Consider the following 27,802-nt stretch of genomic DNA (forward strand, 5'->3'; position numbering starts at 1 on the left):
CTTTTGTAATGATATCTCTTGTTTTGCAGGGTTCCGGCGAAGGCGGATGGCGGGCTGATGAGAGTTGAGGATCGAACCCGCGCGAGGAATAGAAGCGCCTGGAAGCACGTAAGTAAGCGCTTGTAGCCTGCTTCACGATGCACACTAACTGTCCCTTTTATCTTGCAGGTACAAGTTCGGAGCTTTAGAGAAGCTGAAGGGTGCTGGAATACCCATTGGATTCGGCATGGGAAGGAGTAATGGCACGTGAGTAATAAAGTTGCCCAATGTCTTTAAACGCACCTTCTTTTGTCTTTCAGATGCGGGATGCAGCGCCGAAGGCCTCCGGAGCGTGCGAAGAGCTGGTAAGCTTTTGTCTTTCAGATGCCGGAATGCAGTGCGAAGACCTCCGGAGCATGCGAAGAGTAGGTAAGCCTTTGTCTTTCAGATGCCGGAATGCAGCCCGAGGTGTTGGTGACAGCCGATGGACCAGGTAAGAGATGCGCTGCCACTGAAGACCGTAGTGCTAACCTGTTCTTTCTTTGTCTTTACAGGTGCTGCTGAAGACTGGATTCCAGGATGGTAAGCCTTTGTTCCCTTAGGCCCAGGATCAGAAGCAGAAGACACGATGAGCGTTCTGCTGCAGAGAATGCAGAATAACGCAAAGCAAGATTCATCCATCGGGTGTGGTTTAAATAGCCTCCTGTAGTGCTTAGGTGTCTCCTTCCACAGCCACGCCTAGATAAGAAAAGAGTTCCTGCTTTCCAGAAGAGTTCCAGTGTTCTGAACCTAGGGAGTGGCTCCTGCCCCACCCAACAGGAAAAGTAGTCCCAAACAGAAGAGGATCAGGGGTTCAACTGGCAGGTAAGTAAGCAGCATGGTCTGCTGCAGGTAAGTCCACCCAAGCATTATGAGCCCGGCGCTTCCAGCGCTGGGACTGGGCATCTTTATGAGCCTGGTGCCACTGGCGCCAGGACAGGGTCCAAAAGGTCCCAATTGGGACTGGCTGGCACTCGGAACCGGGGTTATGGGTCTGCTTCCAAGGGAGTCGGGCAAGTCCTGATCTTTTGGAAGCAGAGATCATGACAGCACCCCCCCTCAAGGCCCCTCCCAAACCGGGCTTCTCCGGGGGTTTGGGCTGGTTAGGAAATGTTCGATGAAATCTTTTGATTAGACGAGGCGTGTGGACATATTCTGCAGGTTCCCAGGATCTTTCTTGGGGACCGTAGCCTTTCCAGTCAATCAGGTAAAATAGTTTAGATTTGGAGATCTTGGAATCCAGGATGCTTTTGACTTCAAACTCGAGTTCTCCATCAACTAGAATAGGTTTTGGAGATGTAGTTAGTCGGGTTTGAGGTTGCACAGGTTTTAATAGAGAGACGTGGAAGACCGGATGTATCTTCATGTGAGGGGGCAAGTCCAACTTGACCGCTACTGGATTTACTATGGTAGTGATGGAATAGGGACCAAGGTATCTTGGGTTGAATGTGCGTGGTCCTTTTAGAGGTAGATATTTGGTGGATAACCAGACTTGATCTCCTACTTGATATTGGGGGGCTTCCTTCCGATGTTGGTCTGCTCCTTTCTTGTATTGTTCTTTAGCCCTTTGAAGGTGAGAACCGGCGTCCTTAAAGGCTTGGGTGATTGTAGAATGCAGTCGGTCTACTGCTGGTGTTCCAAGATCTTGGAGTGGATCCAACTCCGAGGTTCGAGGGTGACTACCGTATAAAAGAAAAAACGGGGTCTTCCCAGTTCCCGAGTGGACAGAGTTATTGTAGGCATATTCGGCTATCCAAAGGATATCTTTCCAAGTTTTTTCAGTTTGTTGTAGCATGCAGCGCAAATACTGTTCCAGAGTTTGATTGGTCCTCTCGGTTTGTCCGTCGGTTTGAGGGTGGTGGCTGGTCGAAAGTCTCACATCAATTTGAGCCGACTGACAGCAACTTCGCCAAAAATGAGAAATAAATTGACTACCTCGATCCGAAATTAGAACTGAAGGAAAACCGTGCAGTCGGACGATGTTTTCGAGAAATTCTCGGGCCAGAGTTGCTGCTGTTGGTAAGCCTTTGAGTGGAATGAAATGCGCCATCTTGGAGAATAGGTCCACGATTACTAGGATCGTATTGTATCCGGAGCATGGAGGTAGATCGGTGATGAAGTCCATAGAAAGCGTATGCCAAGGGCGAGGCGGGATGTCAATAGGGCGTAAGAGGCCGGCTGGTTTTTCCTTTTGACTCTTGTTTTGGGCGCATACTCCACAGGACATTATAAAGTCTCTGATATCTTTTTTCCAAGACGGCCACCAGAAGTAGCGCTTGATCTTTTCCGAGGTCTTGGTCATACCGGGATGTCCTTCCATTAAAGAATCGTGATAACAAGAGATTACCTTTTTCTGTAAATCTGTGCTGGGCAGGTATAACCGTTCTTGGAAACATAATAGGTTGTCCTTCACCGTAAAGTCCTTTCCCTGCAGATGCCAATTCTGTATGTCTGCTGGAGTTACCAGTAGCCTGGCTTTATCCTTAACTTCCTCTATGGATTGTGTGGCGATTACACCTAGAATTCTTTGTTCGGGAATGATAGGTACAGGTTTAGGATTGATCAAATGTTCTTCCACTCCCATCCGAGAAAGGGCATCAGCTTTACCGTTTTTTGTACCAGGTCGATAGGTAATTATGAAGTCAAACTCGGCAAAGAATAGTGCCCAACGGATTTGCCTAGAGGATTGAGCTTTTGCGGTTTTCAAATATTGCAGGTTTCGGTGATCTGTAATCACAGTAACGGTGTGTCGGGCCCCCAGAAGATAATGCCGCCAAGCCTTAAAGGCGGACTTGATAGCTAGAAGTTCCTTATCAGTAATAGTGTAATTGATTTCAGGAGGCGAGAATTTGCGGGACCAAAATGCCACGGGATGCAACTGATTGGTTACTGGGTCCTTTTGTGATAGAACTGCCCCCATGGCAAGGCTCGAAGCATCAGTTTCAACGATGTAGGGGAGTTCTGGGCGAGGATGTTTTAAGATCGGTGCAGAGATAAATCTAGTCTTCAAATTCTGGAAAGCTTGTTCCGCCTCGGTAGACCATTCAAAACGTTTGTTTTTCTTTAACAAGGCGGTGATGGGCTGGACTATTCGAGAGAATTCGGGGATAAACCTGCGGTAAAAGTTAGCGAAGCCTAACATGCTTTGAACACCTTTTACGGAGGATGGCGATGGCCATTTGAGAATTGCATCGACCTTCTTTGAATCCATACGCACTCCGCTAGGTGATAATATGAATCCCAAGAATTCAACTTCAGTCACGTTGAAAACACATTTTTCCAACTTAGCGAAAAGTTTGTGTTGACGCAATCTCTCGAGGACCATTTTCACGTGTTTCCGATGTTCAGTTTCCGATGAAGAATAAAAGAGGATGTCCTCAATGTAAACAACAACACACACATCTATGAGCTCTCTGAGGACATCGTTCATAAAATATTGAAAGGCGGCCGGGTCATTGCAAAGTCCGAAGGGCATGACCTGATATTCAAATAGCCCATACTTGGTGCGGAAGGCCGTCTTCCATTCATCACCCTCTTTTACTCGTACCAAGTGGTAGGCTCCTCTAAGATCCAGCTTTGTATATATGCATGCTTTTCTGACTTGGTCCAGGAGTTCAGGGATCAAAGGTAACGGATATCTATTCTTGACGGTGATCTGGTTCAGGGCGCGATAATCTATACAAGTTCTAAGGTCCCCTTCTTTTTTTGGAACGAAGAACAAAGCTGAGGAAGCAGGGGACTTGGAAGGACGAATAAACCCATTCGCTAGGTATTGATCCAGGTATTGTCGGAGGGCAAGATTCTCAGGCTCGGTGAGGGCATAAATTCTACTACAAGGAGGAGTTGATCCAGGTATCAGGTCTATCTGGCAGTCATAAGACCTGTGAGGAGGTAGAGAGTTAGCCTGATCCTTCCGGAAAACATCTTGGAATTCTAGGTATTCAGGAGGTAACTGAGGAGCCTCCGAGGAAATTGCTGCCAGTGCAACACCAGGTCGAGGGTGACAAGTAGAGACACATTCTGGAAACTGAACCGTTCTTGCTCGCCAATCGATCTGAGGATTGTGCTTCTCTAACCAAGGAATTCCTAGAATAATCTGGAACTGAGGGGCCTTGATCACATCGAACACGATCTTCTCATGGGGTCCATCTTGACTTACTAGCATCACTTCTTGGGTGGTATGCGTTACTGGTCCGGAGGCTATCTCCGTACCATCCACCGTAGTAATGACGTCCTTTACAGCCTTTGGACAAAGAGTCAGATTCATCCTCAAAACCATTTCATGATCCACATAATTGCCGATGGCACCGCTGTCGACGTAAGCTTCAATCGCATGTAATCGATCCGGATGTTCAGGGCTAATGAGGACCATAGGTATCACGAAATGCGAGGTCACGGAACTGGTTTTAACGCTCGGCAAGAGGACCTCTATTCTTGTCGGGCGAGGTCGTTTCCGTGCTAAGAGTTTGTGACCCTGGTAACTGCAGCTCCTACTGCCTTCTTGGCTGGTTTCACCGGACAGTCTCGAAGAAAGTGCCCCGAGTTTCCGCAATAGAGGCATAATTGCAGCTGTTTTCTCCTTTCCCGCTCCTTTTGTGTTAGTGGTCCTTTCAGGCCCCCTATTTGCATGGGTTCCCCGGTGTCTACTCCTTTGGTAGGAGTTGGTGGTTTGGAAAATACTCGAGCATCAAACTTGGAACGATCGGCCTTCCTGTTCTGCAGTCTGTGGTCAATTTGAACGACTAAGTCAATATAGTCCGAACAGTCTTGCGGGGGATTCACTACTTGGGCTAACACATCTTTGAGCTCTCCACGTAGACCTCTATAAAACAGCGTAATCCTTTTGTCCTCAGGCCATCGAGTTTCCACTATCAGTCTGTTGAAAGACGCAATATAAGCCAAAAGGTCTTGATTACTCTGTCGCAATGCAAGGAGCTCATTGTCCAAGGCCTGCCCCTGTGAATGTCTTGCAAACAGTTTTTCCATACTGAGCTGAAAAGCTTGAAAATCATGGAGAACCGGATCATCTTGATTAACTAGAGGGATCGACCAGTCTGCCGCATTGCCACTAAGGTACGAAAGCACGAAAGCTACCTTAGCTTGATCAGTTGTAAAGGCTGCTGGCCGGCATAAGAAGTGCAACCGACACTGATTAATAAATAATGCAAACCTCTTTGGGTCACCAGAAAATCGTTCGGGCGGAGCCAGAGGTACATTCCCAGGTAGGTTGATCTGCACTGGGTTCGTAGAGGATGTTGAAGGAAGATTTGCCCCTGATGCGGGTAACGGAGTTTGTCCGGCTTGTGACTGTAGCAATTGTCTAGCGAGATCGTCTGTTCGCTCCTTGGAAATAATCAGTTCCCTTCTTAGAGCATTCGTTTCCTGACGGGCTGCATGCACTTCTGCTCTTAGTTCCCCAAGTAACTGGGCTAGCTGGTCGGTATCCGAGGTTTCCATAGCGCCTGGGTGGGAGTTTTGCGATGGGCTTTGTGTTCTGTAACGCTCACCTGATTCCCGCAGAGGCGCCGGTCTTGACTGGGTGAATGCCGTATCTTCAAAGGTGATGTGTAACACACGGTTGGCTCTTTGGGCTGGACCTCTGTGCACTGTATGTCTGACTCGAAGAGTAAGATGTCTGCAGATAGAAAATATGGAATTAATGAACTGGGGTTATTGGGTGCCTCTCTCCTCTTCCCTTTCTCTTCTCCTGTAGAACCCCAAAGGTTAACGCCCTCACCTTAGGTAAGTGAACGCCGAGCTCTCCATCTGCCTCGGGGCAGGGTGCCGTAACCAGTTTCTTCACTGGATAAGGGTGCAGGCCTCTTGACCTCAGAGGACTGCTGTCCGTCGTTAACTGCACGAACGGTAAGTTCTGGGCACTTCAAATGTCTTAAAAGTCTTTTGTAATGATATCTCTTGTTTTGCAGGGTTCCGGCGAAGGCGGATGGCAGGTAAGTAAGCAGAATGTTCTGCTGCAGGTAAGTCCACCCAAGCATTATGAGCCCGGCGCTTCCAGCGCTGGGACTGGGCATCTTTATGAGCCTGGTGCCAGGACAGGGTCCAAAAGATCCCAATTGGGACTGGCTGGCACTCGGAACCGGGGTTATGGGTCTGCTTCGAAGGGAGTCGGGCAAGTCCTGATCTATTGGAAGCAGAGATCATGACAGTATTCTACTGGGAAGAAGGGATGCTTTACAGAAAGAACTCACTTAGCTTTGTGAGCAGGAAATAATTGAGCCCAAAGAGGGCTCAGAATGGCTCTCCCCAATTGTGCTTGTGCAGAAACCTGTTGGTACTATTAGAATGTGTGTTGACCTCTGTGGCCTAAATGCAAACATCTGGGAAGATAGGCATCCCTTGCCTAATATCGGTGAATTACTGACAACCATAGCTCCAGCAAAATACTTCACTACGTTAGACATATCTTCAGCCTATCATCAGGTCATGCTCAATGAGGAGTCTAAACATCTGACTTCATTTATGACCCCACTCGGAGCATTCATGTTTAAAAGGATGCCATTTGTCCTGGCTTCTGCCGCTGCAGTTTTTCAGAGACTCATGATGCATCTTTTTGGTAGTCTCAAGTGAATTTACTGCTTCCAAGATGATATATCAGTTTCAGCTGAAACGGAAGAAGAACATGATGGCAAATTAATGGGGGTGATACAAGTCATCCAGGAAAGGGGTCTCGCATTGAAATGGAGAAGTGCAAGATCAAACAGAAGGAAGTGTCATATCTTGGACACTCAATACATGCTGAGGGGATAAAGCCCAAGAAAGAGTTAGTGAACTCCATTATGAACATGTCTGGCAATAAGGATCAATTATGGAATTTTTTGGGTATGACCGAATATTATTCTAAATTTCTAGCCCACTACACTGAAAAAACTAAGAACATGAGGGAATTTATGAAAAAAGGTGCTAAAGTCACATGGTCAGAGGTATGCAAGGAATAGTTTGAACTGATAAAGTAGGACATCAATTAAGCTCCCACGTTGAGCATGTTTGATTGTAAGGCAAAGACAGTAATCTCCGTAGATGCAGTAAGATTTGGTTGGAGGGTGTGCTGGAACAAATCCAGGGGAAAGGTTCGGTTCCCATTGCATTTGCTTCGAGGATTCTGAAAGGTGCAGAGCTTAATTACTCAACAATTGAAAGAGAAGCGCTGGGGGTGAAATGGATCTTAAAGCACTTCAGGAACCTCATATGGGGTTTGCCAATTTTTCTAAAGACCGATCACAAACCGTTGGTGCACGTTTTACACTCCAAAACTCCATATTTTAACTCGCCAAGAATATGGAGGTGGGTGTTGGACATAATGCAATACAACCTTAGTGTGAGTTATACTCCAGGCAAACTGAATATGATGGCTGATTGCTTTTCGATACTGCCATAGGACAGTGGAGAGTATGATGAAGATTCCTGTGGAGATGTCAACACAGAAAACTTGTGGCCGCTATAATTCCGGGCATTGTGAAGGAGGAATGGATTAAAGCTGCAACCGATGATCCTCAACAGGCCTGCCTCAGACAGGCCATTCATAGCGAGTGGAAGGAAATCGACCAGAGTATAAGTTTGTACTCCCACATGAGGGATGAAATATCAATGGATTCAACGTGTGTATACAGAGGAGACCGTATTGTCCCTCCAGTGGATTTAAGACAGAGGATGATTAATTTGGCCCATGAAGGTCATGTAGGCTGGAGCCTCACAAAAAGGAGAGTGAGGGGGAGCTATTGGTGGCCTGACATGTGGAAAGATATAGAAGAGGCTGTCAGAAGTTGTGTAACATGCGCTGCCAGTGACAAAGGAAGGAGTGCAAGGAAGACTTCTTTACAACCAGTGGAGATTCCGGAACAAGTGTGGTCCAAATTAGCAATTGATATTATGGGTCCATATGAGAACTTAGATGCTCAGAAGATTTATATTGTTGTCCTGTTGGTTTTGGTGCAGAGACTCAGGAACTAAAAGCAAGGGTTGGTGCTGCAGGAGACAAGTTGTTGAGGAAGAACAGGAGGGTGATCCAGAACTTCAAAGAATACTATTTATTATTAGCTTTCCTTCAGTGATGTACTTCGTCCTCAATGCTGGTTTTACAGTGTCCGCTGTGACCACCATGTATCCTTTGCCCGTTTTATCCATTTGAGAATTATTTTCATTTCAAATCTACCCTTTAAAGTTTTTCTCTTTTCCATCCCCATTTTCTCCTTGTTGTGCATCTTGTTATTCATTATATTGTGTAGGGAGGGGGAAGATGTTGTATGTTGTTACTTGCTGTGGAATCATACATACTTACTGTAGGGGTTCTGGAGTGCCCCGCATTCCAGAACTGTGAGAGTGTGAGCTGTTGGTTGGTTCGGATGGATGTGTCCTTCGGGGGCTCCACAATAAAACTAACCAGTGAACCCATTAACTAGGCATGCCATACTTTATTACTTGATGTGCTTCAAAACCGTAATTTTTTTTAAAAACTATAATGAAATGATACGAAGTAAATATGCTAGATCTGAATCAATTAATTTTTAGGCATTTAAGTGTTGATCAATTATGTATAATTTCTGAATATGCTTGAAATTGAATTTTGTGAGTGTTATGAAGCTCTTTTGAGCTATAAACAGAATATAAATATATATTTACAGCATCAACATGAGATATCCAAACACAAATACGTTGAAAGAAAATGCCTCTCTTTACATTATACACAAGATTAAACATTAAATGCTTCTTACCTTTTCATCACTTATTTTTAGTGTCTTTGTTAAAAGCAATAACAGTAGATTGGTCCAGGCTTCACGATGGCTTTCTGAATTCACCGTAATAAAGTAGGCAAGAGCTTCGCTGCATACTCTGGGGAAAAATGTATAACACCTTAGATCACATAAGCCACCTAAAGTAATTATTCTGGACTTCTGTTCTTTTATGCTTGTTTTTCCATTCCTCAGAATACATTTGGTAAAGCCCTGAGAGCACTATTGTAAATCTATGACCTGATTTACAAACGAGATTTCGGTTTAACTGGTGGAATATTGTGTATTCCAATGTAACTAGGACAAACCTACCTGCCCTTAGCACTTTTAGAAACTGGGACATAAAAACATGAAACTCAGACAAGCAAGGGAGGATATTTACCTATGGCCATCATCAATTAAGATAATTGGGACCACCTGTATAACATGCAGACAATGCATAATTTCACAAACAGAGGAAAAACACATGACAGTCATAGTTTTAGGTTACTTAGATACAAGCAGCATGGTTTGTTCTTTGGAGGGTTTGTCATGTAGAGCATGGCTCTGGTATGTTGATGTGTTTTGTGTGCACACACCATAACAATGTTTAAAAAAAATATTTGTTTTTTATTGTTTTCATCAACATTACATAAACAAACAAAACACATGGCTGTATTTGCAGTGGTTCAAAACCCTCCCCTATTGGGAATTGTATGCAACAATGTGAAGGTGGCCATGCGGGTAGTGTCCTTCTCGTGTGCTTTAAGTTGAGTCCCTTTTCCCAGCCCCCTTCTCATCCCTACCCCTATCCCAGCCAGCCGCCCCATATTTTTGTGAATTTCCATGGTTAGCCCCAGGCCATGTATATGCGTCGTTCGAGAGATATGCATCTGTCCATTTCGGCAGTCCTTTGGCTGAGACGTAGGCATTTCGTCAATCCCCACATCATAGCTATTAAGTTTATTTGACAGTCCTAATGCATTGGATAGGAAAAAATGTTTGCATCTCTTGAACGCAGTTTCCCCCCAGATTCTGAAGTATAGCCGTTTTTGGGTTGCAAGGGACTGTCGTCCCAATCGTTGCCAACAGTTTCCGTGTTCATTTCTACCAGAACCATTTTATTTGTGCACATTCCCATATGGTGTGAAAAAAGGTGCCCCCAGCGCTTCCACATCAGAGACAGTTATCCTGGTCAGCTGCCCCCCATTTTGCCAGTGATGTTCAAGAGTAACACACCCTTTGGAATACTTTTTTTTTTAATTATTTATTTGCATTTAGTTCATTTACAAGAATAATTTCGAGTAGAACCTTTGCAAAAGAACAAGTTAAAATCCATGTAAAAAGAAAAAAAAAATTTAAACATTTGAAATTACATTATTTTACATTAGCACACAATACTTTAAAATACAATTTAAAATACAGGTGCAAGAGAAAATATACCAATCAATTTACCAACTAGGCATTTCATTCTCCACTCAAAATAAGTTCTTTTTCTATATGCTTACAAAAACTTACTAATTCATAAATTAAACGGTTGTGAGCTCCTTGCATCATACGAGACCATAAAAACTCGAGGCAATCCTCAAACCCTATATCAACAAATTTCATAAATCTTGCTGTACGTATTTTGTTAAAATGGGGACAATAGAGTATGAGATGCTTCAATGTTTCGTGTGGTTCATTACACTCATCAAATCGACATCCCACAGCAAATGTGGTGGCATTTGTTCGCCAGTTCTTTGTTCTATCTCTAGTATGGTAAAGATTAAATCTAAATCGAATATATGCCTTCCTGGTAGTTTCACAGGGGAATAAAGTGATATGTGCATAGCGAGGGATGCGCTGTTTAACAAAGGCACCATATTCTTCATAAGATTTGTATGTCATAATCCGATCAATAGTTACACACCAGTCTAAATCAAAAAGTTTTGTTTTTGCATGGCACGGGCGAAGATGGACATCATTCACTGTAATATTCACTTCACTTAAAAGTTGTTGCATTTTCAGTTGATAATTATAAAAGGAAGGAGGACAGTGGGTACCCAGCATCTTATTCAAATCCGCATATAGTGAATTAGTCGGTGGGTAATTCATTTTTGCAAAATGAGATAACTGTCTCCATTTCCATCTAGACGATAGTGCCACCAACCCCAATTCATGACGTATGATGGCATTTGGAATGGACATAGGCAAGAACATTGCTGCTTTTAAAAGTGAACCTTGTAAGCAATCCAACATATTAGACATATCACACAAACAAATATCTAGTGCATAAAGAATGATACTCTCAGTCTTCAAGGACATAAATTCAATTAACGAAGTTAATGAAAATGTGCAGAACCGGGTATAAATCCTTTTCATTTGCGAAAGGAGTGTCCTGGTTTTGCATTTGATAATGTCTGTCCATACCTTGATGGAATTCTGATCAGAGAGATGATACCCCAAATAAATAGCGTTGTTAATACAAGATATCTGCGTATCCATAATATGCCATCTAAAATTGCCCTTTTTCTGCTTCACTCCAAATTTCATAATGGCAGTCTTTGCCGGGTTGGGAGTCAAATTATGGTCCTTTGCAAATTCCTCAAAGAGTGTTAATTTCTTTTGTAAACCTACAGGAGTAGGGACAAACAAGATAATATCATCTGCAAAGGCGATCCATTGCAAAGATATACTCCCAACCTTCACAGAAAACAGGTTAATATTTTCCCAGTTTTTATCCAGATCCGCCATGTATAGATTAAACAGGGTTGCTGCAAGGTTGCAGCCCTGTTTCAAGCCCAGTGCTGTTCGTATTAGAGCTGTGGTGCCCCCGTCCTGTGATATTTTTATTCTATAAGATGTATTGGTGTGCAATTTCATAATCCAATACATTAAATCTTTTGGAATTCTGAAAGCCAACATTTTCATCCACAATAAGTTGCGGACAACATTATCAAAGGCCGCACTCATGTCAATCATTGCGATATATACTGGATTAGAGTTCTTATTTTTTGCTCCAGCAATAACGTGCGCAAGGATAGTTGCATTTAGAGTGGTACTCATATTCTTTCTGAAACCCGTTTGAAACTTAGAATAAAGACCCTTGGACTCAATAATTTTCTCCAAATCGTGAAGAAGTAGAATCGCAAAGATTTTAGCCTCGGTATCGATTAGAGAAATCGGGCGATAATTTTCAGGACAGGAAGGATCACCCCTCTTAAATATGGGGACTATGTTTGCAGTTAACCAAGATGGTGGAATTTCCCCAGAGTTGAAGATGGTTTCGAATTTGGTATTTATAATTTCTGCCCACATGGCAGGGTCCGCTTTATAGAGACAAGGGGGAAGCCCGTCTGGTCCTGCAGCCTTAGAATACGACAGCCTCGAGATTGCCCAAATTATGTCACTAATGCTCCAATTGAACCGAGGGATCCTGGTAGAGTCTAACAATATACCATGAAGAAATTGGAACTTATAAGGTAGTTGATATTTGGCAGTTATATACGTCTGCCATGTCTGATCAGAAATACAATTCGGCATAGATAACACGGCATTTTTTGGGTCAGCTTTTAGAGTACGCCATATAACTCGAGTCTCATGTGACGTGATGGCACGGATTAGAGTACAGTTCTACTCATTATGTCTTGAGATCCGGGCGAATCTTAAGTTTTGTTTGTACTGAGAGGTGATTTGATTCCGCCTTTCTCTGAGTCTTTCAGTGCCTAAAACATTATATTTCAATTGTCTTAGGGCTTTGTTTTTTTCCCTTTTCAACAGTGTGCATTTCTGATCGTAGATATGAGTATGTTTCGCACTACTGCGGTTTTTACAAAATTTGAGCAAAACGGTGTCAACTATTTTGGAGTAATCCCTATCAGATAGTTTTATTCTTAAATTGGCACCATATTGGTCAACTCGCAGTGTTTCTCGAGATATGTGTTTAACAATCTGATCGCACAAGCCATTGTTCCACCTGATTGAATGCTGAGGGCGATCAATTTCTACTGCTGTTAGTGAACTATTTGCCCCTAGCAATTGACATTTCAATTTCAATGATGTTATAAGTTGTGCATGATCACCAATCAATATAGGATCTATTACTAATGGGGCCATGTAAGCTATAAGATTACGAGATACAAAGATAAAATCTATCATTGACTTCTTAACTCCTCTTTCCCATGTAATTTTTGATTTCATATCGTGTGTCGCCAAGAGATCCATGTCCCAATCAGTTAAGAGTTCTCTAAACTTGGCTCCTCTAATGCATGCTAAGGTTGCGAGTTTAGATAGACTAGTTTCATTCACATTTCTACAGTCACAATTAAAATCGCCACCAAGAATGATCTCACAGTTCTGATATATACTAGCGGAGAGTTCCAAGCATGCTTCAAGATCGTCAAACATCTCTTCAATAGTTAAATTGGCAGGGTTCCAATATAGTGAGATGATAATTAATGATGGATATCTGATTGAGGGTATATTAAGATGAACCCCTAGTAAACTCGGAGAGTTCCAAACTAAATTAGGTTGGACTTTAAATGAAGTATTTATTGCAATCGATAAGCCCCCAGATGGGCGGCCTGATAAATGTCTCTTAGCTAATGAGTTAAAAGTAACATAACCAGGGATAAGTAGAGGTTCTGTTTTCATCGACTCTTGAATTATGATTATAGTTGGTCGTTCATCACTGATAAGATTGAGATGCCAGTTCATTAAGTTCACAAAGCCACACGAATTCCAGGATATGATTTTAAGTTCTTTGTGTTTAGATAGCTATGTGACTGGTTTTATAGGTAATGAAGTAGTATTAGAAGACAAGATGGCCAAGAGCATGGGTTCCAGCCAAGGAAGGCCATTTGTTTGAGCTACAACTTTCAGAATCTCAGCCAAATCAAGTCCAGAGCCCATATTTGTTTTAACAATGGGTACGGTCATATCAATACAATTTCCATCGATCACTTTTGGTGGATCTAGGAATAGAGCAGCGTCATCCTCGGATCCGAAGGTAAGTAATACCAAACCCTCTCTTTTTATTTCCTCCCGATTGGACCAAATAAATTTCATTACTGCCTCAGAACTAAGATAACATAGGGCCCTCAAGTTGTTGATTCTGGCCAGGGAGACTCTGGTAATATCATTGGATTTAACCATTCTCAATTGAGGTATTTTTGAGAAAAGGGAGAAGATAAATGAACGATTAATACGTTTATCTACCAATTCCTCAGCATTTCCTTCAAATCCTATAATGTATTCCTTCATCTCATCTGACTGCAAGGGCCTGTGTGAGATTGGCGCTGAGACAACTGGAGTTCCTGCTTCAACAGCAGGATTGATTAATAAATTATTAGGTTGTTTTAATAAGATCTTGCTATGATTGTTTGTGTTCTGATTGTCCATATGGAAAGTTTTACTCAGAGCTACAGAGGCTTCGCCATTTTTATACAGGAGAGGATTGGTATTCATGTTTTGTGGTAGTGTTCTGCTTTGCGCAGGGCCATGTATAAATATACGATTTGGAGTCATTACATTATCAATTGATCCAGTTTGATCGAAACAGCTGAACTTAGGACTCTCCTTATCAAGCACGGCCGATGCCTCAACCAAAGTAGTTCTTTTTCCCGTGCCATTTACTGCAATTACCGACTTAGTCATATTCACCTCCTCTTCTATGGTATTAGTTATTTCATCAACCTCTACCTTCCCTATTTTACCAATGCCATTTACAGCAACTAAGGGTATATTTTTGGGCTGTTCGGAGATATTGTTCGCAGAGAGTTCAGTAGTCATATCCCTCGAACATACTTCACTATAGGTTTTCCTAGTTAGTGAAATCGAATTGTCACTACCATGAGGGCCCGGGTGAATAATGTTTTTCATCGTACGACATCTCCCTATAATCGGGAAAAAGTCCCTTAAGTTACTTTTTACTACAGAGCCGATAACAGGTTCGATTAGAGTTGTTGCACATCCGTTGTCCTGATTGTCTAACACCTTTAGAGACATTTCACATAATTTTGATTTGATCAAAGGTTTAGAAATCGTAATTTCCTCAGATGTACTATTCACTGGATTAACGATGCCAGACTTAAGATTAGCAATCTGAGGAGGGACAGCACTCATCGTTAGTGACTTGGTAATAATACCGTTTTGACTTACTTCCTCCAATGAATTAGTAACCGGGGTAAGAGCATCTTGGCTTTCTTTGGACAGTTGTCCTACATCAATATGATCTTCATCGATTAATTCTATACTAGGAACCGAGTAAGTATCCTTTCCACGTCCATCATTCTTATGTAATAGTGCTTCCTTCCTACGCTTAGCATATCTCTTAACGGCTCGCAAGTGATTTTTTTTAACTCGACGGGACATAAAAGTAAAAGGTTCCTCATTAACACAGTGTTCTGTCTCTGTTTTTTTTGTGATTCGATTTCTTCAAGGAGAGCAGATGGGCTATCAGGGAACCGCATTAAAGGTTCCATTTTGGAGAAGTGAGTTGTAATTCTGAAATTCAGTGCATCGACTGATGCCTTAATTTCTTTCAAGTCATTGTCGCACTTACATTTCACAGGTTCAATTAATGCGTCCTGATTGCACTGTTTCAAGCTGTTTACATATAAAACGTGCCTCCCTGCCTCTTCATTGCTATGGCCTTGTCCTCTAATTTCAGATTGAATGGATCTTAGGGTGTCAACTGCAGTGATAAACCCCTCGATTTTATCCATTTTGGAGCAAAGATAATGCAAGATGGCCTTAGTTTCCTTTAATTCAAGATGAGTGAGCTTGTGACCCTTGTCAAGAAGATCTAAAATTTTGGTGATCACCGGAAGAGGGGTTGGGGATTGATTTTCAATTCCGCGCACACTATTCGTACCTACTTCAAGATCCTCAATTGATACTTTATTTGAAACATTAAATTGATCAGGCGAGAATGAAAGCGTGCGCGGAATTGCTCCAATTGGTGCCTCATCCGATACATCATCATCTATTTTAGTATGATAACTCCTATTAGTATTTCCAATGGTGCCCAAATTTGTTGTGCCATATACTAGTGGAGTCATCATACTAATAGTTTGATTGACTTGTGCATTTAATGCAGCCATCTTCTGCAAGGTAGTGCTAAATTGCACTTTGTTAGGGGTACATGAATCCGATCGAATCATACTATCATTCGTATTTACATCTACAATCTCTTTTTCCTCAACCTTTGTTGGGGCATACATAGAAACAGAGGAAGTAGCATGCACTTGGGCTACATGAGTAGAGCAGTTACCAGTATCTAAACAAACCACAGGGACAGTAGGTATATTGTCATCTACCATGTCAATTAATGGCACTTCATGATATGAAGTTCGACCCTTGCATACCGTAGAGTCAATGCTGGAAGATGTTAAAATGTTAGTTATTGCCTCAATGCAACGCCCACTTCGCAGGCCATTGGCCATTGTAAAGAGGAGGTACACCAAATCTAAAAATACTTTTTACAAAATATCAACTTAAAAAGCAAACACCTTTCCTAATGATGGGTCAGAGAATTAAAACGTGATGTAACAACCTTCTCAAAGTAAGCAAAGAATTCAGCACTGTGCGCTATCACGAAACAATACTTCTCAAGAACTTAGCTCGTGCCAGTTGCCCAGGTCACAGCCAAACAGCACAACAGCGACTCCAGCCCTTACTGCCTCCAGGGCTTAACGCCGCAAGGGTGGTTGTGCCGGCGATTTCAGTGCTGGGTGAAGTCACGTGACCAAACACGTGTCGGAGTTCAGCTCCGCCCCCTCCAGGAAGCGGTTACTGCAGCAAGAGCAACGCTCGCAGTGCTGCCAACGGGGTGCGCAGGGTGAAAATGATGAAAAGACACAGCACTCCTTGTAAAAGTGAATGAATCCGCCTCACGGGCGGTTGTGCCGGCGATTTCAGTGCTGGGTGAAGTCACGTGACCAAACACGTGTCGGAGTTCAGCTCCGCCCCCTCCAGGAAGCGGTTACTGCAGCAAGAGCAACGCTCGCAGTGCTGCCAACGGGGTGCGCAGGGTGAAAATGATGAAAAGACACAGCACTCCTTGTAAAAGTGAATGAATCCGCCTCACGGGCGGTTGTGCCGGCGATTTCAGTGCTGGGTGAAGTCACGTGACCAAACACGGAATACTTTGTATTGAATCAGGTGCAGCCTGGCTACCGTCTTAATTTCCCTTGGAAACATGAGTGTTTCGACCCGCTCCTCTGGGTGCAGCTTCCCCACATCACTCTCCTATTTGCCCCGGAGTCAGGATAATTCCGGGGAACCGAAGGCAGTCAGTGCATGGTATAATGTCGAGGTGACCTTATTTATACGCTCCGGAAGACATTTGCTTCTAGTGGTTAGCATGTGGGTACCTCTTCTAGAGCGAGAAATTTAGATCTTATGGCGTGGGATAATTGTATGTATTTATAATAGTTCCTCCCCGGAATGCCAAATGAGCCCTGCAATTTCTCTAAGGGGAGGAGCCTCCCGCCTCCCTGTATCACATCAGCAAGATTCCTTACGCCCAGGTCTTCCCACTGTTTGAAATGCCCCATTTTCTTAAGCTCCGGGAGAAGTTTGTTATTCCACAGAGGCTGGTCCAGGATAGGCCTCTTCTCCCACCCCATGTCTTGGTGTGCCTCCCTCCACGCCCATCTAGTATATTTGGTAATTCGGGGGAGAGCCACATCCATTGTCCCGTCCCCGTATAGTAACTGTTTGGGTAGTTTCCCTCCCATCCATCCCTTCTCTATCATCACATGTGGGAGTCTCAGGTCCCCATGTGGCCACTCATTAACTGTGCCCGTTTGTGCCGCCCAATACTACCGCCGGAGGCAGAGGATCCCAGGCCACCCTCCCAGACCGAGCGTTGGAGTGTCTTAAGTGCTATGCTTGGTTGCTTGTGCTATGCGTGGTTGCTTGACCCCCCACCCCTCACAGAAGGCACCTCAGAGAGGTCTCGATCGTGTCAAAGATAGATCTGGGAATTGCCATAGGGACGTTTTGTAGTACATACAAGAATCTAGGGAGAGTCAGCATCTTGAAGAGCACTGCCTTGCCCATCAATGGCAGCGGGAGCGTTTGCCAATAGGCCACACCGTATGAGAATCGGTCTGTTAGCGGAGTGATATTGAGTCGGATATAATCCTCCGGAGAGGGACTCAGGTGTATGCCCAGGTATTTGAATACGAGACCACGACTGGGAAGGGTAAATCTGGGGGTTAGCTTCTGCTCCTCAACTAGCAGGAAGAGCACCGATTTCGGCCTTGTGCCACGCTAGCTGGTGAACCCCTCCGATAGAACTAAATTAACCTTGATCGATAGCCTCAGGGGCTATATATAACAGGCAAACCCATCAGAGGAAGCCTTCGCCAAACCCCATGTGGCCCATGATTTCCCAAAGTGCCTCCCACCTTACAGAATCGAAAGCTTTTTCGAAGTCAATGGCCAAGAGTGTTGCCGGTGTTTGTAGCCATGCTCTTTGGTCTATTCCCATCTGTGCTCTACGGATGTTCATTCGCATGGGCATAAACCCACACTGGTCCGGGTGTACTAAGGTGTCTATGCCTAGAAGGCGGTTGGCCAAGATCTGTGGCAGCACTTTGGCCTCACCATTAATCAGCGAAATTGGCCGATACGAGGCACTCCACGCGGGGGCCTGCAGGGGGGTTTTCCTGCCTTTGGCAGGACCACTATGCATGCCTTCCTATGGATTCCATTAGTTTTACAGCTATACGCTGCTTGAAGAGGTGATGCATAGGTCCTCTAACTTTATCTCCAAGCTGCTTCCAGATTTCAGCTGGGAAGCCATTAGGCCCCAGTGTTTTGCCAGATTTTAGCTGCAGGAGCGCAGTCGCCACATCCGATTCGGTCACGTCCGCCTCTAGCCCCGCCTTCTGGTGTGCTGTTAGGCAGAGAAGTTCCATGGAATCAATGCACTCTCGGGCTGTCTGTCCGGCCGGATCCCCTGGGTTGCTGTACAGCTCCTTATAGAAGGATGCAAATGCCCTGGGGATTTCCTCATACTCTGTTAGTGTTGTACCGGTCGGGTCTTGTATTGCCTGTACCCATCCCTTCACCCCCTCTCTCCTCTATACCCATGCCAGCGTTTTCCCAGCCTTATCCCCAGATACATGGATCTAGCTTTGCATTGCCCAGTGTGCCTGCTTTGCGGTGTCCAGGGCTGGGTTCCCTAAGGGTCTTTTTTTTAAAAAAAAATGTTTTTTGTGTCTTAGTCAGAATTTGACTTTTCACAAACAGTAAACAAATGCATAGATTATACAAATTAAATACATTTAAATCCATTCAACACGATATAAAACAAGAAAAGGAAAGATATGGAAACTACGCATCTCATCCTATATACTTTTCTCATTCTTTCCCATATTCCCTTAAGATAGACCACATGTTTAACTTAACTGCCCTAGCTCTTGATTGAATCATATATCAAAAGAAAGAAGAAACAGAAGCACAGTACATTGAACTCGCTATAGATATTTCAATCTCCTTTATAAATCGGAGAACCTCCAGGGAGAGAAAAGTCTCCTTCCCCTCCCACAGTCGTGACCAGAACTCCTCTGTAGCCAACCAGTTCATGTTACGAACAAAATGAGAGAAGTACTTATTTCTCTGAACACTCGTGCCTGGGCAGACCAGCAGCAGATGTTTAATAGTTTGTAATGATCTCAGGTCATATAGGTTACAGATTCCATCCGTTTCTGGCCCTTTATTTCTTATCCTTAGCAAGACAACCAAGTTAATTCTGAATCTTAAGAAATTTGCACACCAGTGTCGATTTGGAAACCTACCAAGATACCTTAACAGTTGGCCTAGAGGTCTGTCAAATGGTAACATTGATGAAAAGCATTTTTTGTTTACAAAAGCAGCTCTTGTTGACCTTTTTTTTTTTCTTTCTGTTAATGGATTATCGATCAATTCTCTTTCCGATGAAGCACAAGATTCAAGCTGACTCAAAACCTCTTGCTTTAGTTTGTTTAGGAAAGGATTGGTTTTTAATTCCATAAGATTCTTAACATCTACATATAGTAATCTTTGCCGTGGGACCAAGATTAACCTGTACAATGCAATTCTTTTCCATGCAACTTGTGAGCCCAAAGATTGGATACCTAGTTCATAACGCAACCTGGACATCGACAAAGAGGGTGACATGTTAAGAACTTTTTTCCACAATCCACCCTCTATCCGAGTCCAATTGATTTTGGCAGCCAGGGTTTCCAATTCGATCCTATACATTAGAATTGGAATAACCTTTCCACTGTAGAACTTGAGCAGTGGAGCAAGGGTGAATTTGCAGTACCTATATAGAATCAATTTAATTTGACTGCGCATTTGACTAATTTTCCCACTAAGGAAGTCTCAATTCCAGACAATGATGGGTTCTCTCTAATTTGAAAGGCCAGAAATTTTAGTCCTTTCACTAGGGGTAATTTGAGATTGTTAAGGCACCACCTAAAGTTTCTCAGGACTACTTTCTTCAGTGATCTTAGTGCCATTATATCGGTTTTAATAGGATTGATCAGTAGATCGTTCTCCTTAGTGTATTTCGCAAATGCGTTAACAGTCTCTGCAGGCCAATTGGCGTTCAGTCTACCAGAATGACATTGTCTGCATATCCCAATCCACAGATTTTTTGATCTCCCATCATTGGTGCTCAGACGCGTTCAATGCCAGCCGGCTAACTCGCCCTGCGTGCATAGATGGACCATCTGAACCTCCCGATCAGGATTCGTTTCAGCAAATAGTCTGCTGATAAGAGAAAAAATACTTCAACCCACCTACCACCCAGTGAATCACAACCACCCGACCAGGAGAACCATCGTGTGGACCACGACGACTGCCCGGGTTCCCATATATCTCCGCGGGACCAAGTCTGAGGACATCCCATGCTCAGCCCTAAGCCTCTTAGTGAATGAAAACCGAGAACTTGGGATTACAGCACCGGCAGGGTCGCCCCTACGGAGCCCTGATGAAGGTGGACGCAACTCCCTGCAAATCCGCCGAAATGTGATACAAACTGGGAACACCTGATTACAACGGTTCCCTGTTGTACCAGACTCTCTTTATTCAGTCTCTGCCACGTTGGCTAAAAGATATCTGGTTTTCCCTAAGACGCTGTAACATTCATTGTTATAATTAGAAGGAATACTCTACATGAAGAGGAAATCATCCTATAAATAGGACACCTTTGAAATTTGGGTGATTTTTTAGCCCCTTTTGCTTCCATTTTCTTTTCGATTTATCGCAAAACACCCATGTGTCCACATAAGTATGTATAGTGTCATATAGTAATGAAATAATTACTGAGATTTATCTGTATATTAATCATACAGTATTTAATGTTCACTTTGTTGTATATACTACACTTCTCATTTGTCATTTGAGGCCATTGTTAATTGTGATTATTTTCTTATATGTTTGTTGCATCTCTTAGCATTTTCTTTAATTTTCATGCACTATATGTTTGTTCGTATGATTAGTAAATAAATCATTGCTTTCTAATCTCTGCATTTTTCTAACACAATGAGCGGTTAGTACACTTTGACCCCATGTTTGGATCTGCTACTTAGCAGACCAACCTTTGATCAAACCTATGGACAGGCCTAAAACTCTGCATCTGTCCAACCAAACAACTGCCTTGAGCATTGTTCACTAGTAAGGGTACATTTATTTTTTTACATGCTACAAATGAGAAGGCCATTAGATAATCCCACAGATCTGCCATGAACATATTGAAAAGACAGGGAGCAACAATGCAACCCTGTCTTACACCCTTATTAGTAGGGATTTTAGAGGAGAGTCCCCTTCCAAGTTCAAACACTTGTATAGAGGTTGATTCATGAAGGTGAATAATTATAGCCAACAGGCCCAGTGGCATAACCCAATCCCTCAGTTTACACCAGACCCTACCCCTATTGATGGTGTCAAACGTACAGGAGAGATCAATCCAGGCCCCATATAGACATTTATGTTTTAAATTGTTTGCTGCAAGTATTTTTAATGCCATGCCATTCACGGATGTGGAGAGGTCCTTGCAGCAACCTGTTTGAAATGTTGATATTATGTTGGCTTGATCCGCCCAGTCCTCGAGATCTTTACGTACCAAACGGGTAAATATTTTACTTTCTGCATCCATTAATGCTATTGGTCTATAATTCGCTGGATTTGATCACCCACCCTTCTTAAATATGGGAATAATAAGTGCCGTACACCAGGTAGATGGAACTTCACGAAAGCTTAGGATGTAATTGAATAGAGCAAACAATAAGGAGGACCACAAGCGAGATGATTTATGCAAGGTTTCTTTAGTCAGGCCATTCGGTCCCGCTGATCTAGATGTTGAAGAATGACAAATGAGATCGTTAATCAGGTTTTCATCAAACTTCAGGTCCCAAATCTGATCTTTACTGATCGAGCACATACATGGGTTTGGCTCTTCAAATTTATTTATGAAATGCCTTATCCATTCAGCTTCATTAATACAATTGGCTTGGGGTATGGAGATTTGCTGGGATGGCACATTTATCAAGCTCCAAAAATGTCTAGAGTTAGGTTCAATTACTGCCTTCAGCATGGCCTTAGCATCCGCATTTAGTCTCTCCATTCTCTGCATTCTAGACCAATTGCGATAGGCTTTTTGGACCACTTTAGTTTCTTTAGCCTACATTTCCGGGGGACCACCTTTTCTTAGCACCCTACGTATATCTTGACGCAATTTACTTTTACGATGAGCTGTTACTTGATCATATCTTTGTGGATGATTGGCGAGTAAAGGTCTCTATTTTTTTAAAGTTGGAGTATCTATTTTCCAAAGGGATTCTACGAATAATCTCAGATTAGTCAAGGATTGGATCAGATTATTATTCAGACTTTTGGTTTTGGTATCCAATTTGTTGTTTAACCGTGTACCATTTTGCCTAAATCTACATATCCGATTACCACCTTGGTTAACCAGAATAGGACTATCGTAAGTATCTCTTACCCGAGTTACCCTCGGGAAATCAAAAGAAATCGAGATAGGAATATGGTTGCTTGAATCTCTGTCCACTACTTTACATTCTTTGCAATGTGCAAACAGTTGTACATAAAAAATGAGGTAGGGATAGTCCCTTAAAGCATTATGTGGATTGGGACATGCAAAAAATATATATATCGTTATACCAATAGTATCCACTATGCGGTTGTAGAGAAATCTCAGATAAGTTAAATCGATTTGATTTTGTGTGTATCCTAACAGCGGATATCACAATTATTTTGCGCCACTATAAATACCGAAAACAATCCTCCTTTTTGAGACAAATTTTAATGAATTGTTTTGCACTTAGAAAAGAAAAAGGACATATTTAAAGTTGAAAAGATAAGCACCCATAGAAAATACACAATTCTTGAAACCAATTAAAAAAACTTTGACTCAAATCACATAAAAGAACATATGTCAAATTTTAAACACAAATGCATAAAATGCTAAAGAGGGAGATTTGGCAGAGTTCGGTGAAATCAAAAGTTCTTCGAAACACAAATGCAAAGAAGATTTGAAAACTAAGAAAAACATTTTTTGAAGAAACACCAAATCTTTGGAGTGAATAAATGCAAAAAAGATGAGCAAAGAAAATGGGAAAAAGAAAAGAGGATTGTGCGGCCTAAATTAGTATTACAGGTTCCGCAGTTCCATAAATGCAGGTCTGCCGACGTGTTTGTGTTTGGAAGATACCCTAAAACATACAAGTTGAACTTAAACAGAATTTAGTTAAAAAAATAGACAAAAAAATTATAGGGTCTTCCTATCCATGGTAGAAACAAACATCCATGTCATGTTTCGGATTAGCCCCCTGCTGGGCAGGTTGATTACATTGAAGCCTTCCTCAGGGCGGGAACAGGGAGAGACAGAAACAACTTGACCCTGTGTGGAGGCAGACAGAAAAAGATTTAGAGAAAAGTGTTTAAGGATTGTTTTCAGATGCTGGAGCGCTTGTGTGAATCACATGTTTTGGATTGCAGAAAAACAGAGACCTAGTGGGAGCATAATCCTTACCCTAATTGTATGCAAGGACTAAATCGAATGCCCACTTGGGCTGGGGTTGTGGTCCTCCACTGGTGAGCAGAGGGCAGCACAGACCTCAGGGCAACCAGGATTCAACCTCTCGGTAATGAGACAGGTTCTGAAAAGGATGAAGTGTATCCGTCAGATCTCGAGCAGGATCGAGAAGGTTGTGCACATTTAACACATGCACAGGGTAGTCCCTGATATGAAAGGCTCCTACCTTATTTGAAGAGAGTCGTTTGTTGGAACCCAAATTTAAAGGATCCTCGAGTAGGTGAAAATCAGAATCAGGGTATTGTGTTTTTGCCAGCTGTGCTTGCTACGGTACAGATGTGGCGCTCAGACCAATAGTACTCGCTGCGGTGGGGGCACTCGTACGAAGTGTGCCTCACTGGAAAAGTCCTGTGGTGGCTAAACCATTTATCCTGAAAAACAAGTGTAACGGGGAGGGAAAGGGGGAGGTTGGTTGGGGATGGGGGGGAAAGGGGGGAAGGTAAAGGGGAGGGGGAAGGGAAGGAAAATGAAAGGAGGCCGGGGGGAGAGAAAGAAAAAGGGGGTAAGGGGGGCAGGGAAGGAGGGCGGGGGAAGAAAGGGGGTGAGGGGAAAAACCGAAGGAGGACAGGAATAGAGTAATGGAAAAAAAGGGGAGGGAAAAAAGAAGAAAAAACTGACGTTACATCATCTCGGGGTGCCGACTGAAGCAGACATTAATAGATGTTCACCGTTATGTGGTGGAAAGCTATGTACCTGGCTCTGCGTCGGAGTAACATGCAGGTGAACTGGTGCAGGGCAAACTCGCTGTGCATCCAGTCTTACTGGCTCCTCGGGCGGTGTGTAAACTTCAGAGCACCGAAGAGCTGAGTCACGGTTTCAAACTGAGGCACCGCCGTTGCTACAGCGGGTGTGTCTCGTGGAGCGCGTATTGGATTGGGTAGACAGCATTTCCTGGTGGTCCAGTGTATTCGCGCACGGGTTGGTTCATAGCTCTGTCAATTCCCGTCGCTGTGGGGGTGTGTCTCATCAGCGCAGGATCTGATAGGGCAGGCGCTGTCAGATAGTATTTCATTATGTTCGCGCATAGATGCAAGCGCGAGTGGGTGAGTCTGTCTTAAGAGACCTTAATACGAAAAAATAGGCAGGGGGAGGGGGTAGGGTTGGGGAGGGAGGGGGACAGGGCGAGGGGGAAAAGAGGGGGGAAGGGGAATGAGGGGGGAGGAACGGGTGAACGGGTTATGGACTATAGACTGACATGCAATGTGTGTAGCTATTTGTGACCTATGTTCGGTTGGGTTTTAAACTTCCTCACCAACCATGAAAACAAAGTGTGTGCGGAGGCACGTGTAATAGGCATGCATTGAATTATTTAAATTAGTGTCTTATCATAAAGTAGTGCTCTGCATTTTGAGCGGGACATGTTAAAGATAAACAGATGCGTTCGTTTGTATGGCCACTTCTGAAGCTCATAGGAGCAAGACATGTGCGAATAGTTTGTTGTAGATGTCATTGTGAAATTAACATACATGGCGTCAAAGGACACAGGGCAGTTTAATAGCCGACTTCATGTTTGAGACAGACCTCTGTGCATCAAATTAAAGGCAAGAATTCTTTGTTCAGACCATGGGTATGGCTAGAAAGTCTGTGGATCAATCTTGCTTCTTTGAACTGGAGACTGCGTAGTATGTTTGCAGATTCTTTGACTACATGTAGGATCCACCATTTGATGTCATTAGGAGTGTGATGTTTTTCCAAAAAGTGATTTACTGGAGGTGCCGATGTATTTTTGCATCTGATGCGGGACCAGTGCACCGAAATTCTGATGCTGGCATACTGAGCAGGACGACTGTGGACACTTCCCATGCGGGTCCTGCTCAGTATGCCAGTTCACATACAAAATGACAAATTTCAACATTGGGACAAGGACATGGAACCTGAACTCAATGACAAACTGCAAAACAAGCAATTTACTGCATTGAATGTCCGTCTGGCCTATGGTATGTAGGCCAGACAAGCCGATTGGTCAACATATATAGGGTCAGGCCTGGTATTGCTGGACCCTATAGGAGCCAACGCATTAGGGGGGGGCCTTCTGGTGAGGCATGGATACTTTTCTGCATAGTCCATGAATGGCGCCCAGGTGTTCAAAAAGTAGTTCAGAGTTCCAGTTCGTATTGGAGTTACTTTTTCGGACAGAACTATTTCCCAACACTTTGACCACCTTAGGGGGATCGAGGGACCGTCTGGGTGTTTCCAGAGCCTGGCCATTGCAACTTTTGCTGCGAGTAGGAGAGGAGTGCAGAGCTGCGGTATCTGCCCCGTTAATGGGTATTCCCCCCCCCCATCCCCCTGTGTCACCCAGGAGCACAATACAGGATCCATGGGATTGCCAGCCCAGTGATTGCCCTTATTTGGTCTATCACCTCTGTCCATTAAGCCTCGGCTTTCGGGCAGGACCACACGAGGTGGAATAAGGAGCCATTAGAGGTACACCCTTCTCCAACAGATTGGGGGGGATTTCGGGGTTGGCCTTGTTTAGCTGAGCTGGGGTAATGTAATATCTGTAGCAGAGTTTGTAGCCCCCTTTCCTGTTGGAGATGCATTGCGTGCTCTTGTGAAGTCTGTACCAAATCTTATCCCACACCTCTATTTCTATCTCTCGCCCAAGATCTCTCTCCCAGTCTAGCATATTCTTTTCTTTCTTTTCAGGGTTCGATCTGTCCAGCAGCCGGTACAGTGTTAAGATTCTGCCCTTAAGGTCGGTGGTCAATAGTGAACTCTCCAGCGCTGTTAACTCTCTGGCCCCGCATTCCAGCTGGGTCCACAGTGGTTGGTTGACGGATTGGAACCATGTATATGCATGGGAGAGTTGGGCAGCATGTGCATATCTAGTCACGTCCGGGACTCTCATTCTTCCTGAAAGTCTGCTCCGGAGCATTACCCTTTTTGCGATTCTGGGCTCCCTCTCCCCCTCACCCCCCACGAAAGAATTTTTGGATGTTCCTCTGTAGTGTGGTTAGTTCACTTGCTGGGATATTTACTAGGAGCGCTGCACATTGGTAGTAGTCTGGGGACCAGATTCATTTTTACCGCGGCGATGCGTCTGAACCAGGAGCTTTCTTGAGACTCCCACTGGTTCAGGTCTCGTCGGAATTCTTCTAGGAGTTGGGGTCGAGTATAGGCGAGAAATGCCCTTGGGGATCTGCACCCCGAGGCAGTCAATTGTAGATTCTGCCCATGGGATCGGAAGGGTGAGGCTAAGAGCTGCTTTTTGCCTGCTGGTGAGGTTGATTGGTAGTGCTGAGGACTTATCTAAATTCACCTTGAACCCGGAGACCTGACCGAATTTCTCAATTTCCTCCTATAGGGGCCCCAGGGATGTGTTCAGCGCCGTTGCTGTGACAAGCACATCGTCTGCGTATAGAGCGATTTTGCACTTGTGTTTCCCACTGTGAGTCCTTTGATTTTTGGGCTCTGCCGGATCTGGTTTCCGAAAGGCTCCATGGATAAGGCAAAGATAAGCGGTGATAGGGGGCAGCCTTGCCTGGTGCCTCTAGTTATATTGATGGGCTCCGACCTAGCACCATTGACGCAAAGATGGGTGGTGGGGTTGCGATAGTTCGCCATTACCCATTTTGAGAATCTCGGGACAAACCCAAAGTGTGCTAGAGCCTTGCCAATATACCCCCAGTGGACCAGATCAACCGCTTTGTGTGCGTCTAGCGATGGTACTGCCATGCCCTCCCCAGTCCTGGATGCACTCTCTATCAGGTCTATGGTGCACCTGATGTTACCTTGTGTTCCACTACCCGGAATGAACCCTGTTTGGTCTCGTGCGAATATGTCTGGGAGATGCGACCTCAGTCTAGCTGCTAAGACTTTTGGGAACATGTTCCTGTCGTTATGCTTAAGGTCTGTAAGAGGAGGCCTGTTTCGGGTCCATCCCTAGCTTTTTCACTAGCACCGTTACTGACTCCGCCATTGTTTTGGTAACTGAGCCCGTGGACAGAAAGGAGTTAAA

General features: G+C 43.8%; 1 protein-coding gene across 1 annotated transcript in view; it reads right to left on the reverse strand.

Moving 5' to 3' along the window:
• The window catches only part of ARFGEF2 (ARF guanine nucleotide exchange factor 2), a 2,106,550-nt gene that overhangs the window by 45,948 nt on the left and 2,032,800 nt on the right, over positions 1-27,802 (reverse strand). The window contains exon 38 of the mRNA XM_069651280.1: positions 8,748-8,865. Within this exon, the coding sequence (XP_069507381.1) occupies positions 8,748-8,865 (118 nt within the window). The remainder of the gene's footprint in view (positions 1-8,747; positions 8,866-27,802) is intronic.

Source organism: Ambystoma mexicanum, chromosome 3p (genome assembly GCF_040938575.1).
Source record: "Ambystoma mexicanum isolate Mex_15411 chromosome 3p, UKY_AmexF1_1, whole genome shotgun sequence".
Lineage (NCBI taxonomy): Eukaryota > Metazoa > Chordata > Amphibia > Caudata > Ambystomatidae > Ambystoma > Ambystoma mexicanum.